Source organism: Tasmannia lanceolata, unplaced genomic scaffold (assembly GCF_043159265.1).
Source record: "Tasmannia lanceolata isolate RefF3 unplaced genomic scaffold, GAP_Taslan_0.1 ptg000003l, whole genome shotgun sequence".
NCBI lineage: Eukaryota > Viridiplantae > Streptophyta > Magnoliopsida > Canellales > Winteraceae > Tasmannia > Tasmannia lanceolata.
The window spans coordinates 17831902-17845648 of record NW_027518680.1 but is presented as its reverse complement, the minus strand read 5'-3'; the positions used below and the strand labels follow the sequence as shown (position 1 = coordinate 17845648).

Below are 13747 nucleotides of genomic sequence, written 5' to 3'. Positions count from 1 at the left end.
TAAGAAAAAAACATGTCAGATATGTTTAGCATACCAATTTTCTCTACAGTAGATCCCAAAGTTTATTCAAATGGAAGTACAGAAGCAACTGCTAATTTAGCAAAACATCTTGCATTCACAACAAAAACAAATCACATACTCTTAAAAGTTTCCTCCCCTTGAACACCTTCTGTCATAAGGGTTCTTAGCACTGTAAATTAATCTGATGCCACAGCCGAAATTACAAATGTTTCTCTTTGATACCACACTTGTTTCTCTGTCTATGCATTGGCTTCGATTTCCGCATCCTCTGTCACCTCCCCAAGAGTGAAACGAACGAACCTCCGAACCCTTATATTCTCCCCAAGAGCCGCAACCATCTGTTTAACCAAGTCCTTCACCAACACACTGTCATCTTTGATGAAGGGCTGCTCCAACAGTGTGAGCTCTCCCAACCTCTTCGAAATCCGGCCATCAACGATCTTGGCCCTTATATTCTCAGGTTTCGACTGTAAATCCTCTCTCTGCATCTCCAACTCTCTCTCCTTTCTCACTATCTCCTCTGGAATCTCTTCCACTGAGATGTAATGCACTTGAGGACATGCCACCACTTGCATTGCGAGATTGTCGACCAACTCTTGGAACTTTTTGCTTCGACCCACAAAGTCAGTCTCGCAGTTGACCTCAATCAGGACCCCATTGCGGGAGTCGTGAATGTAGGATCCTATCCGACCCTCTGCAGCTAAGCGGCTGGATTTTTTGTCGGCAGTTGATAGGCCCTTCTTTCGGAGGTATTCTTGGGCTTTCTCGAGGTCACCACCTGTTTCTGAGAGAGCCTTTTTGCAGTCCATCATCCCAGCCCCGGTTTCTTCTCGGAGTTGCTTAACAAGTGCCGCTGAGATGGCCACAGTTGGTGGTCTACAATAGAGATTTGGGTATCTCAGACAGCATTATTTACAGAAAAATGTAATTGTAAAGATTTTTTTTCCTGCCACATCAAATTTGCTATGTCTATATATGATGCATGCACTGTGTATATGTGCTCCTGCGTCCTTTTCCTCAACACATGCATGCCTAGATACAAAATGATGATTATATGCATACATTCCCTCCAAACAAATATACACAGGACGAACATATGAATTTTCCCTCACACATCTAGTTAAAAACATATAGTTGCACAGACATACACACAAATTCTTATATAATTGCAGAAGCATACCCACTCAAGCAAACATGCATACATATTTTTGGTTTCAACAAGTTTAATTACTAGGCTTTGATGTAATGTGGAGTTATGATGAAAATGGAGAACACACAATCAACAAATGATTTATCTGTTTTACAACACTCTATACAGTGTACAAAATATCCAACAAAATTACTAAACCTGACTAACTCACACACAATCTAGGCAACCTCTCTCTCTCTCTCTCTTGAAGTAGAAGGTAGAAAGAAATCCAAACTTACCACTTACCAAAAACAGAAAAGAAGTCCAACGTCCATTCCAAAACGTAAAGCAAATTTAGTAAAATTTACAAGAAGCAATCAAAACTGAACTCAGAATTCACCCAAAATAGAGGGAATAAAATTTATAAGAAATATCCAAAAGATAGTCTAAAAAAATGAAAATCAACTCAAAGTTCACCTGGATTTTAGGGAATAAAATTCACATGAAGTACTCAACACCCTCTATCTGGAAAAGAAAAAGAAACACAACATTCAAAACACTGAACTCAAAATTCACCAAGAACGAGGGAAATCCCTCTCGTCCAGCCTAAATGAAAATAAATAACATCAAGAATCCAACCCGAGAGAGAGAGAGAGAGAGAGAGAGAGAGAGAGAGAGAGAGAGAGAGAGAGAGAGAGAGAGAGAGAGAGAGATTTGACGTCCGTCCTCAGTGTTGATGAGCGTAATATCATAGTCAAAGAGAGCCACAAGTAGAGAAGATGCAGAATAAATAACACCTTCGCAGATACTAATAGATGCTCCACTTCTTATTGTAATAACGGAAGAAGAAGATTTTGCTTCTTGGAATAAGAGGGTACGAATGAAAATATTTCTACAGCAGAGAAGAGTTGTTTCCTTTAGAGCGGCCGCAGAAGAAGAGCTTCTGGTTGGGAGAAGGGTGGAACGAAAGGAGGGGAAAGAGAAAAAACAGTTGAAGCAGCAGCAGCCATTGTTTACCAGATGAAGAAACCAAACTCTCTCTCTCTCTCTCCACACACACACATTGGAAGAAGCCCGCAAATACAGAATCGACAAAGGTGAGGCAATGATCATTCAATCGCATATGCTGGGGGAGATAAATCAACGTCAGCAGCAAAGAGCTTGAACCCCATGCCATTGGAAATGGCTAAGCTTGTGGGCCATGGTGGGGCACAGCCGCACAAGAATGTCCTTTCAATGGCGCAACCTAGGGGGAGCAAGGGCGGGCAAGGGACAGGGACCCGTGGGCGATGGTCATGTTTGGACGTTTCCAGTGTCTTTCATGCTTCTCTGATTGGAAAATTTAGAACGAGGGAACCACTGTTTACATGTCAAATAATAAGGTGGAGGAAAATAAGGGGCAGATTTATCATCTCCCTACTTTTTAATGTCTTAAGAAACCATTAAGATTATTTTTAAAGTGGAAATTCTCATCTCTTTACACAGATTATCCAGAATTCACAAAAGCCCGTATACTATTAGCAGTTCATAAAACTGGGTTGTGGTGTTTAACGGTAAAAAGTTTACTGGTACTTGCTTAATCAAAACAACTTGCATAATAAGTGAATACCATTTTAAGAAAAAAAACTTACTTCTCAATCGCTTCCTTGGCTTCCACAGGAGATTGATCTTTTGATACAGCAGGGGATGCTTTTGCTGCCGTTTGGGCAGCCACTTCTGCAGCAAAGTCCTGACTTTTCTTCTCCAAACCTTCCCCAAGATTATAACGGACAAACCTTTTGACTTTTATATTTTCTCCAATTGTCGAAATTGTCTGCTTCACCCAATCCTTCACCACCAACTTATCATTTTTAATATATGATTGTTCAAGCAGTGCAAACTCTTCCAACCTCTTCCTAATCCGACCTTCAACAATTTTCGATCTAATTTGCTCCGGTTTTTTCAGAAGATCTTCCTTCTGCATTTCAATCTCCCTTTCCTTGTCTACAATATCCTCTGGGACATCATCGGTAATTAAATATTGCACTTGCGGACAAGCCGCCACTTGCATAGCAAGGTCATCAACTAATTGCTTGAAAATATCCCCACGAGAAACAAAATCCGTCTCACAGTTTACCTCAATCAGGACACCAATTCTGTTATCGTGAACATATGAACCTATTCTTCCTTCTGCTGTAGCTCTGCTAGCTTTCTTCTCGGCACTTGCTAATCCTTTCTTTCTGAGAAACTCCTGAGCTTTAACAAGGTCACCTCCAGTCTCCGCGAGAGCTTTTTTGCAGTCCATCATCCCTGCTCCGGTTTCTTCATGTAGATGCTTTACAAGAGCTGCCGATACAGTTGCTGCTGCATTTTTGAACATCAATTTCAAATCACACCCAATCAGTCGAATAAAATATTGACTATTTAATGAAAGATTATTACACGAAACATTTAGGGCACGTTTGGCTCCCTGGAAATTTTTTCCATGATAAATCGGGGTCTCCAAGTTGGAGATGAGCGTGAATTTCCTAAAAACCAGGAAACAAAATCCAGGAAGATAGTCTCTCACGTGATGAGATGTGGCTAAAAACTGGAAAAAGTCAATCCAATTTTAAGTAGAGTTTTTTGTTTCCTGAATTTTAGCCGCATCTCATCACTGGAGACTGTAGTTTCTAGATTTGGTTTCTGGATTTTAGGGACTTCCCGCTCATCTCCACCTCGGAGACCCTGATTTATCATGGAAAAAATTTCCTGGTAGCCAAACGTGCCCTTAATAAATAATCATTACATGAAACTGAAGGGAAACTTGAAGAGCTTTTATCTGCCATATGTAATCATTGGTTTTATAAAGTTAAAATAATGATCTCTGCCTCGGTTTAGCATTTCACGATATACTTCTAAGAAATGAGAATGGATACTCAAATACACAGGTTAGGATACTATATGATTGCAGGTCTCAGACATAATTAGTTTTCCTGAATAAGCTTAGAGACGGGAAAAATGAAATAGTTTTGTTTCTAGCATGAAATTAGCCACCATGGTCACAATACATGTGTCGATGGAATGAATATATGCGACAGTCAACGGATGTGGACTGATACAAGGAAGTTTGTTTTATTTTCTATGTCAAAAAATTTCGGCAAAGTTTTAGAGTGTGACAGTAAATTTACTTTCAACAGTCAGATACGTTTCTAAACAGTAGCAGATATTTCGAGGACTCGTGTCGGTATGGTGGAAAGGAATTGAGGGGTGAGATTGGTGAGTTTGGACTGATACAAGGATGCTCATACTTCCAAAACCTCTAAATCCTAGCCACCAATAAAAGGGTGAGAGTTTGTGACTATCTGGAAAGATGGGGGATGGGTCTTTATCATAGGATAATATTTTTTTGGGTAGGTACGCTGGGACTGAACCTCCGACCCCTTGGTCGAAAAACAAAGCCTTCTAACAGTGGCCTAGAGGCTCAACCCCTATTATCTTGGGACATTAGGCTTAGGAGAAACCTTAAAAAATTGAAATTGATAACCTCCAAAACCTACTAGGGAAACTTAGCAACCTTTACCTACCTAGTCATGTAATGGATAAAAGGGTTTGGATACCGGCTGTGCAAGGTACCTTTTCCGGACACTCTCTCTCATGATATGCTTAATGGATAAGGTAGATTGTTGATTGCGAAAATTTGGAAGGAGACCCTTGTACCTCCTCGGGTAAAAAATTTCATGTGGACGGTGATAAGGAAAAAAAAAACTTATGATGGGCTGAACCGTAGAGGCTTCAGGCTTGCAAACATGTGTTGTGCAAAAAAGAGGAAGAAAGTCTAGATCACCTTTTTTTTCATTGTGATTTTTCTTGTAAATTATGGTGCAGGATTCTATATTGTTTTGAGATTAATTGGGTGTTCCATGACCCTCTAAAAAAGTAGTTCTTAATCGGGGAAGAAATCCATTGTGAATTTGAGAAAACACTTTGGAATTTGTTGCCTTATATGCTACAATTTGGAATCATGCGAAGGAAAGGAACAACAAAATTTTTATGAGAAAAGCAGAGCTCCGGAACATGTCTATTTGAATATAAGAATGGACGTAAATGCTTGGGCAAAAGCTAGAAAGAAGCTGCAATCCTACTCTATGTAATAGATTATGAGACATTGGAGGAAAATAATCTGGGGAAAAGGTATAAAAAACAAGGTGAGTCCCAAATGGGTGCCTCCACCAACTAGAATAGTAAAACTTAAACTTTGATAGAGTTCGATGGACAAACCAGGGATGACGGGTATTGTGATTGTTTTTTTTTGACATTCAAATAGGAGAATCATCAAGGCATATCAGGGTCTGGAGGGTGTAATCAACTCAAGTGGAATCAAGGGTGTTGCTACGTGGCTTGAAAGTATTCTAATCACTTGGCGGACTAATGTCATGACATTTTGGGAACATAAATGAATCAGTCTGTTAATTGGAGACCAGTTTAGGGACAGTAGGTGCCTAGAATAGGATTGTCTCAGAGTAGCTATGTAATTTGATAAAACTCTTGTATTGTACGCCAATTATGGGGACTGCTCGTCCCGATAACGGTGATTTCACTCAAATTTTTTTTTTTTGTACATGGGCTACTTTTCAATTCGGCATTATGTCGTAACAGGCTCTTGGGGTGATCCAGATATTCTATCTTGTACTATAATTATTGATAACTCTTCCTGATGGGCAATCTGAATTGAGTGCATGACCTCAATGTTCCGAACTTTAGAGGCCACACAGCTCAATGGAATTCATCATTAATTTACACCAGTTTCTTCAGAATTAAGCATGAAATGAAATTCACGACTTAGAGTTTTTCAGTTAAATCGATGGTATGGTTTCTCATCAATGAGCAGTCAAAACTTAAAATCATGGGTCATTATCTCTCTTTCCTTTTCCTTCTGAACATAGACATCATGGTGTAAAGCTGAACTCGATTAAGCTATACTTGCAAAGTATAAGCTAAGATTCACAGAAAGATAAGTTGATTTCTTTAATCTACTACAAAGAATGATGATACAGTTTCCTCTACTAATACATAGTCCGTAGCAGAAGCAACTTTACAAATACTTTCTGCGAACATCCAAAAAATATCGCTCCAATCATGGCTTATCCAAAATTCATAAAATGTAACTAAAGAGCATGTAACTAAATGATCCCTTCACTATAGAAGCGATCAGTCATTAAGCGTGCAAAGCAATTATAATTAGCAGATCTGACTAGAATATCTCAAGGAAAAATATATTGTGAAAAGAAAAGCAACAACAGAAGTAAACATGGAAAGTACAGTACCTCTGGCTGTGCTTTCTTGGAGTGATGGAATTACTGTTTGTCCATTGGCGGAGACACTACCATTTTGTTTGGGGATAGAAGGTTCTTCCTTTGAATCTTTTTCTGACACAGTGGAAGGCATTTCATTCTCCACAACTTGAAGCACTTCTGTCTCCACTTTATCATTATCTAAAGCGGATGATATTGTTTCCTCATTGGTCACATTTTCTGAGGTAGAGATTTGATCACCTGTTTCATCTGCTATAGGAGACTCGTCTATTACAGTATTTACACCAGTGGATGATATTTTTTCCTCTGTAAGTGAAGTTTTTTCTGCCTCCACTTTATCATTTACTAAAGTATCATCAGCCTGACTAACTACAACTTCCTCAGTGACCATGCTCTCCGATGAGATCTGATCACCTGTTTCACAAGGTGAGGCAGTTTTATTAGTATCTTCCTTTACTCCATCAGTCACGGGAGCCTCATCTATAACCATACTTGCAGATGATTCATTGTCCTCTGAAATCGAAGTTTTCGAATTCATCTTGTTTTCCTCTACTGTTTCAATTGCAACAAAAGCATTCTGCGGTGAATCTGCTGCTGTGCTTTCGGGAATTACTTCATTGATTGCCAATTTGGAGGAGATATCATTGTCTACAGTGGGCCCCAGTGTAGTTTCTACTTCCTTGTCTACCACTTCAAGAGTATCTGACTCAGTTTTAGTTTGGCCGAATGTTCCTTCAATCTTCTCAGAAGTTTTTGACACACTCAAAGTTTTAGCAGATTTCTGCAATTTCTCCCTCTCTTCCAAAAACGCAGAAATAGCCTCGTTCTGACGGAAAGCCAAGAAAAAGGGGTTAGTTGCCACGTGCACTACCCCCTGGTTGAGCCTCGAGTTCAACCCGTCAACATCTTCTTCCTTTTTCATAGTCAAAGTTACCTTCCCTCTTGTCACACGCAACAATCGGACATTAACTTCTTGACCAATCGTTAATGCAGAGCTTCCCATAATACCTCCAAACCCTTCAGATTCCTCCGATGTGGGGAGAAATCCTTCCTCTCCGTCAGGAAGTGATATAAAAGCACCCGCTCTAGTTGTGTTCTTCACAATACCATCCAGAACCTGGCCTTTGACAAACTTCGAACTTTTCTGTATCTCATCTCGCTTTTGATTGGGCTTTGGAGCATTTTTTCTCGCAGGTCTCGGCTTATCACCATTGGGAGGAGCATCTTTAAACATACTGGTATCACTGCTTTCACGCATTGTTAGTGAAATCCTTCCGGTTTCAATATTTGCTTCCACTAGCGTCACTTTCACCTCTTGCCCAACAGAAACTATGTCGTTTACATCCTTGACAAAGCTATCACTCATCCGGGAAACATGTACCAAGCCATCTGTGAAAGCTCCAAAGTCGACAAAAGCGCCAAACGGTTGGATAGATCTTACTTTCCCTGTAAAAGTAGCACCCGGGAGAAGTTCCTCATTCTTGACAGGTGGCATGTCGCTCTTTCTGATAGGCCTTGGACGTTTGGATTGAGAAGTAGAAGCAACACTAGCATCTCTTGTTGAGGAAGGTTCACTTGTTTCACCTATGGAGGGTGACATTTCCGAAGCTTTGTCAGCATCTCCACCTTCAACAGTAGAACTCGGCTCCTCTATTGCTACATCCGTCCCTATAGCTGCCGAGATTTGGATTCTTGGTCTATACTGTATGCCACTGCCACTTTTATATTTTGAAAACAATCTCAAAGATATTGGCTGAGGTAGCAGAAACCTTTGTGAAGGTAATTTCGGTTTTGCGGTTCCAGGAAAATTGCATTTTGTTAGTCGATTCTCTTTTGTTGAGGTGAAGGTTTTTATGGGGAATACATGGATGTTGCCTATAGAACAAGGAGTAACGAGTGTCATGTTGAACTAAAGTGCTCAGTTGGTCTAACCTTCAGATACAATTTGTTCTTCTTTTACCTGCACAATAGAGAGTTTATTAGCCACATTAGATTACATATTTTCTTTAGGCTCTGTTCACTTCTTTTCCCCGGAAAGGAAAGGAAAGGATTTCGTTTTCCCTTCCTTTCTAGGAGACATGGCAGAAGGAAAAGGAATCCAGGGAAACTGTCAAGGAAAAGGTTTCGCTTTCCTTGGAAAGCCTCTTTCCGTTATATTTAATCGGAAACCAAATCTCGAGTAACGGGGAAAAAGTCAATTTCCAAGTCATTTTCAGCTTTTAAATAAGAAATTCCACATCTGATAATATTTTTCCCTGGAAAAGAAGTGAACACAGAAAGTCTGTCTTGTCAAGGTCGTGTCAGGGAAAAAAAAGGCTGTTTTCCAGGGAAAAGAAGTGAACAGAGCCTTAGGGAAGTGAAGTCGTGCATGATTTATATAGACAAAAGATGCATACACCATATATGCATTTGAATTAAGTACCAAACAATGCAGTGAGCTACATTTTGCAACCAGACTTGTCAATTATGAATATTGACACAAAAAACAGCACAATACAAACACCCATGCACAGTTGAGTAAGTATACATGGAAAATTCTGAGCTCGGTAGAAACATACATGGAAAAAAGAAGACGACATGCACATTATTAGAGAAATACATGGACCTACAAACACAAGAATATGAGAATACTAGATTTTCTAGGTGAAGAGCATGATATTATAATATTCTCAACAGCTGTCTCATCTCTTTTCTTTCTCCATCCCCAAAACAAGCTATTTTGAGCGAGAAAGGACTTCTGATTTTTCAAAAATTCTAACTCCATTGTGTTATGAAGGATTCAGCTGTCTAGCAATCTAGTATTCAAAATGCGTCACATGGACGTTGGAGCCCAGTGGATGATGAATTCCTTCTATTACGTGATTTACATTTATTTAAGTAACAAGAGACCCATCCTGGGATTGAGCCTCTAGCTCAATGATCAAAGGCTTTGATCTTCAACCTTGAGGTTGGAGGTTCAATCCCACCTTACCTAGCGAGAAAAAGAGACCCAACCTACCTTTTTGGAGATTGAAACCCTCAATCAGAGCAATGACCATACGTGTCTAAGTCTAGATGATAAGATTTGATTGGCGACAAATTGGTCAAATGTTATATCTTGCTCGTGATTACATGTACATGGTAGTTGAGAGGAGATATGGTTTCCATATTTCAGTTATTTGCACGATTTCTTTTAAGCTCTTTAATGTTTTCATTGATTTACGATCTAATAATTCCTTGACCAAGTTTTGGAGACGCCCGAGTTGTGTTCAGGAAAATAACGGAATGGAGTAACTTTGATCCACCTTCCCATCTCCAATTTAGAGCATTTATCCATAGGGGACACAACTCTTGGCCAATAGATTTGAAACTATGGAGTAAACTTTTAAATTATAATGAAACTGTAAAATGGGATTCCTTGTGTGATGATGTATGAGCTAGTTCTTCTTTTAAAAGGCCCTTTTTGCTCTTTTGCATTGTTTCCGATGAGAATTTTCATTCACTTGTTCAACAAATAAATAAAAATGTTTTTAGGGTTCCAGTTTTGCTTGGCCAGATCAATGAATGACTCGGCCAAGTTGATAAAGAATAATTAAGAGCAATATGAAAACAGAACATGACGCATGAAAAATAAAAAAAATAAAAAAAAAGAAAGGGTTGAGAAAAAATAGGAAATACGAATGGTGAGGGGAAGAAAGATTGATAGAGGTGGGTCACAGAGAGGGCTAGGGAAAACCAAGACAGAGAACAAATCAAAGTTTATATTTTCAGGCTCTTCTATGGATAATTAAATCAAATTCAAATTCCTATTATCCACTTGGCCAAGTCAAGCTTGAATCAAGCTTGTCCAATTTGTCCCCATAGATCAACAAAATGAAATCGTAGAAAAATGAAGTGCAAATCTCTCTAGATGATGATAATCCTAAGACTTTATCAGCTGACCAAGAAAAGAAAATGAAAATTGCTGCAGAAAAATAAATAGAATCTTACCTTGGCATTCGAAGAGGAGAAGACGAAGCGGCAAAGCAGAAACCCAAGTTTTCAAAACCCTCCCTATTTGTCCGTTTATGGTGGAGAAGATTAGGGTTTTCAAACCCAAGCAGAAACTCTAGCTCCTCTTTTTCTGTGTCTCACAATTTTCTTTGGAAAGAGAGAGAGAGAGGAACACAAGATTTGCAGAGAAACCTTAGCTCCTCTTTACGTTTTTCTCTGGAATGAGTTTCTGCCATAGAATGCTTTTTCTCAATCCAATTTACGGAAGGAGATAAGGGTCAGTTGTCCTCTCATTTTTTGAACGAGAAAGAGGAGAGGGCTCGATGTCTTTTTGGAAAGAGTAATGATATGGGGACCGGGAGTAGCACCCTGTAGTTTAAAAAGCGACAAAGACATCCCTCTAGTTTCGTTTTGGGGCCCACATTATTTGGATGATCCAAAGCGTTCATTTGATGGGTCCTGACATAGATAGGGGGTGTGCCCAAAAAATCAGCTCCATCGGATCATCCTAACCCTTCAATCTATGGACGAACCTTCAGATGAGGGGGCAAACCTTAAACAAAACGAAACTAGAGGGGATGTTTTTGTCACTTTTTAAACTATAGGGGTTGAAGTGGATGTGTCATAAACTAGAGGGGGTGTAAATGTAATTATCCCAAAAGAAAAAAAAATCAAGGAAATCTCTCACTTTCCGTTTTTTATCGGGTTGATTTCTTCAACCGATAATAGTACGGAATCCACGTCGAATTGGTGGCCGAGGAAGACCCAGATACATATTGAGATCCATTCTCCTGAAACAGAGCAATTAAGGCTCGATCCTAGTGTGAATCGGTTTGGGCAGATTTTGTACGATACAAATTGTCCAATTCCATTTCCTTTAGGGCCCGTTTGGATGCGGAGAAGATTTTGATCTGGATTCCTCACATTTGCATTGTAATTTGGATCCGGATCAAATTCTTGGATTTCCAATTCAGCGCGAAATTGAAAATCCATAGATGTGGCAGTTTCCTTCACCCTCTCCCCTCCACTAGGAAGTACCCCCTTCCCCCTCTCTCTCTCTCCCTCAACATGAGCTGTCAGATATATTCATTTTCCATTCAAAACTCAATTCCAAATCCAAATACAAAGTGGCAATCTCTAGTCTTCATTGCATTTCAATAGTCATGACTATTTTAATCTAGTAGGAGTGTTATATCAGAACGGGTGACACTCTTCATTTGAGTGTAATTTTTTATAATCACACCCCACTATTGACTTTTGTGTGTGTGTGTAGGAAATAGAACAATTAAGGCCCTAAGCCTTTATTATATGAGCATCATTTATCCTTGTAAATATCATTAGACTAACTAATAAAATTAAGAAGTTGATGCAAATTTTTTCAGTAGAAGTAACTATAATATCCAACATTTAAAATTCGAAACATCAAATAAGTTACATCACATAAGTTCTTATCATCAATGACCAATCTAGAAAATGTAACTTCATATAAGAAGGCAGGGGCTGGAATTGATGCACCAATGAACGAAAAAGCTCGAGTCCTGCATATCAGAGTAAAACAACTGTAAGAAAATAATCCAAAGATTGACATTGGGATGAGATTAATATTACTAATTAACTTACCGTCAATTTATATTTGCATACAATTATCTTGTTGAACTGGATCACGACCTTGATCAAATATATGTGTGCGCTTTGCATCCTTTCTCCAGCGTGGTAATATGTAATGAGTTGGAATTTTTTCAACATAAGAATTCATAAGTACAAGTATTGAATGCCGACATAAAATACCTTTGAATTCAAATAAGCGGCAGATGCAAGAAACCATTACTGTAGAGGCATTAAACATTACTTCATACTCCTTACATTCTATCTCTCCTTTGTGATTTTGTTTTCCTTCTTTGACAGCGTAAGTTGTAATTTCACTATCTTCTTTGACAAACTTTGCAGTACAATTGGTAAGAGCGGAAATCTCCTCTTGGAATTTTTTAAATATTCCCCTATCTCTTTCAAAAATGGACACAGTCTTCACAGTGGGATTTGAATGAAATGAATCAAAATCTGCTTGGGCCTCCTTCTCATAGCGACTTTGAAGAGCTAACGCATATTGCTCAACAAACTCTTTCAAACTTGTCTTTGAATGAACATATCCATCAAAAAAATGATTTATACTCTCACTTCTTTGAGAAGTAGACATCCCTGCAAAGAATGTATCCTTTAAGAACACGGGCACCCATCTATCACGAATTTTGTACAGTGATTTAAGCCACTCATTATCCGTAAGATTATAATCTTTAATCATTTTATCCCATTCTCTTTCAAATTCTTCAACCCTCAAACAATCGTAAATACATTTGTTGAATATTTCCATAAACTTAGCACTTTTATGTAGAGAGCCCAACTTCTGTGTTACTTTTTGCATGATATGCCATAAGCAAAGACGATAACAGGCCGTTGGGAACACCTACACAACTGCTGCTTGTATGGATTTGCTTTGGTCAGTAATTATTGAGATCGGTGGTCGCTCTGACATTGCTGCTAGCCATGTTTTAAACAACCAAATAAAACTCTCTATTGTCTCATCTGAAAGTAAACCACAACCCAACAAAATGGTTTGCCCGTGATGGTTTACTCCGACAAATGGAGCAAATGGCATATCATACTTATTCGTCAAGTATTTGGTATCAAAGCTAACTACATCACCAAAGTATTTATAAGAAAACCTAGACTTGGCATCGGCCCAAAATATATTTCTCAAATGTCCTTATTTTTCTAGATCCATTGCATAGAAGAAAGCAGGATTTTTCTTAGATGCGTTTCTGAATAACTGGTAAATAGCTTGTGCATCACCTTGTGCCAGAGACATTCGTCTTCTCTCGTTAATAAAATTTCTACCATCTTTTTCTGTGAAACCTATATTTGAAACTCCCCCTTTTTCTTTAGCAAAAACTTTAATCGCTCTATTAGGCTTTACCCCTGAAGAACTTAAAATGGCCAATCTACGCTTCACACTGGGCAATAATAACCTATGCGATCTGTAGAAGCGAGATTTTGATGGACTGACCAAATGAGTATGTTCACCATGAAATTCAGTGATAGCCCACTTCTTAGATTTATTTATTTTGATCCTCATCATTGCCTTTCAATTTACCTTCGTGTTAGGTCTTGGATTCATTGTTTTTTCACTGCTCCTTTTTTTACCCTCTCTATCACATGAAAATTTATAATGATACATGTCATCTGTTCCTGGAACCTAATTATATGATGATTTTACTATAATCCCAAATCCTACACTCCGCGCATAACAATTATAAAAATCAAAAGCTTCTTTCATTGATTCAAAAACCATGCCCAT

At 38.7% G+C, this 13747-nt stretch overlaps 1 protein-coding gene and 1 pseudogene across 2 annotated transcripts; both read right to left on the bottom strand.

Annotated features, from left to right (window-relative positions):
* On the bottom strand, positions 1 to 10724 carry LOC143853097 (polyprotein of EF-Ts, chloroplastic-like). Of its 2 annotated transcripts, none has more exons than XM_077362825.1 (4): positions 10393 to 10724; positions 6436 to 8383; positions 2782 to 3493; positions 1 to 897 (listed from the first exon to the last, which is right to left on the bottom strand). In XM_077362825.1, the coding sequence occupies exons 2-4, from the start codon at positions 8324 to 8326 to the stop codon at positions 261 to 263; spliced, it is 3240 nt and encodes a 1079-aa protein (XP_077218940.1). In that variant the 5' UTR covers positions 8327 to 8383; positions 10393 to 10724; the 3' UTR covers positions 1 to 260. The 2 variants fall into 2 exon arrangements, with proteins under 2 accessions (XP_077218940.1, XP_077218945.1); XM_077362830.1 differs by having other exon boundaries at positions 2782 to 3490.
* A 1298-nt stretch (positions 10725 to 12022) lies between these two features.
* Positions 12023 to 13747, bottom strand: LOC143866506 (protein FAR1-RELATED SEQUENCE 5 pseudogene; annotated as a pseudogene).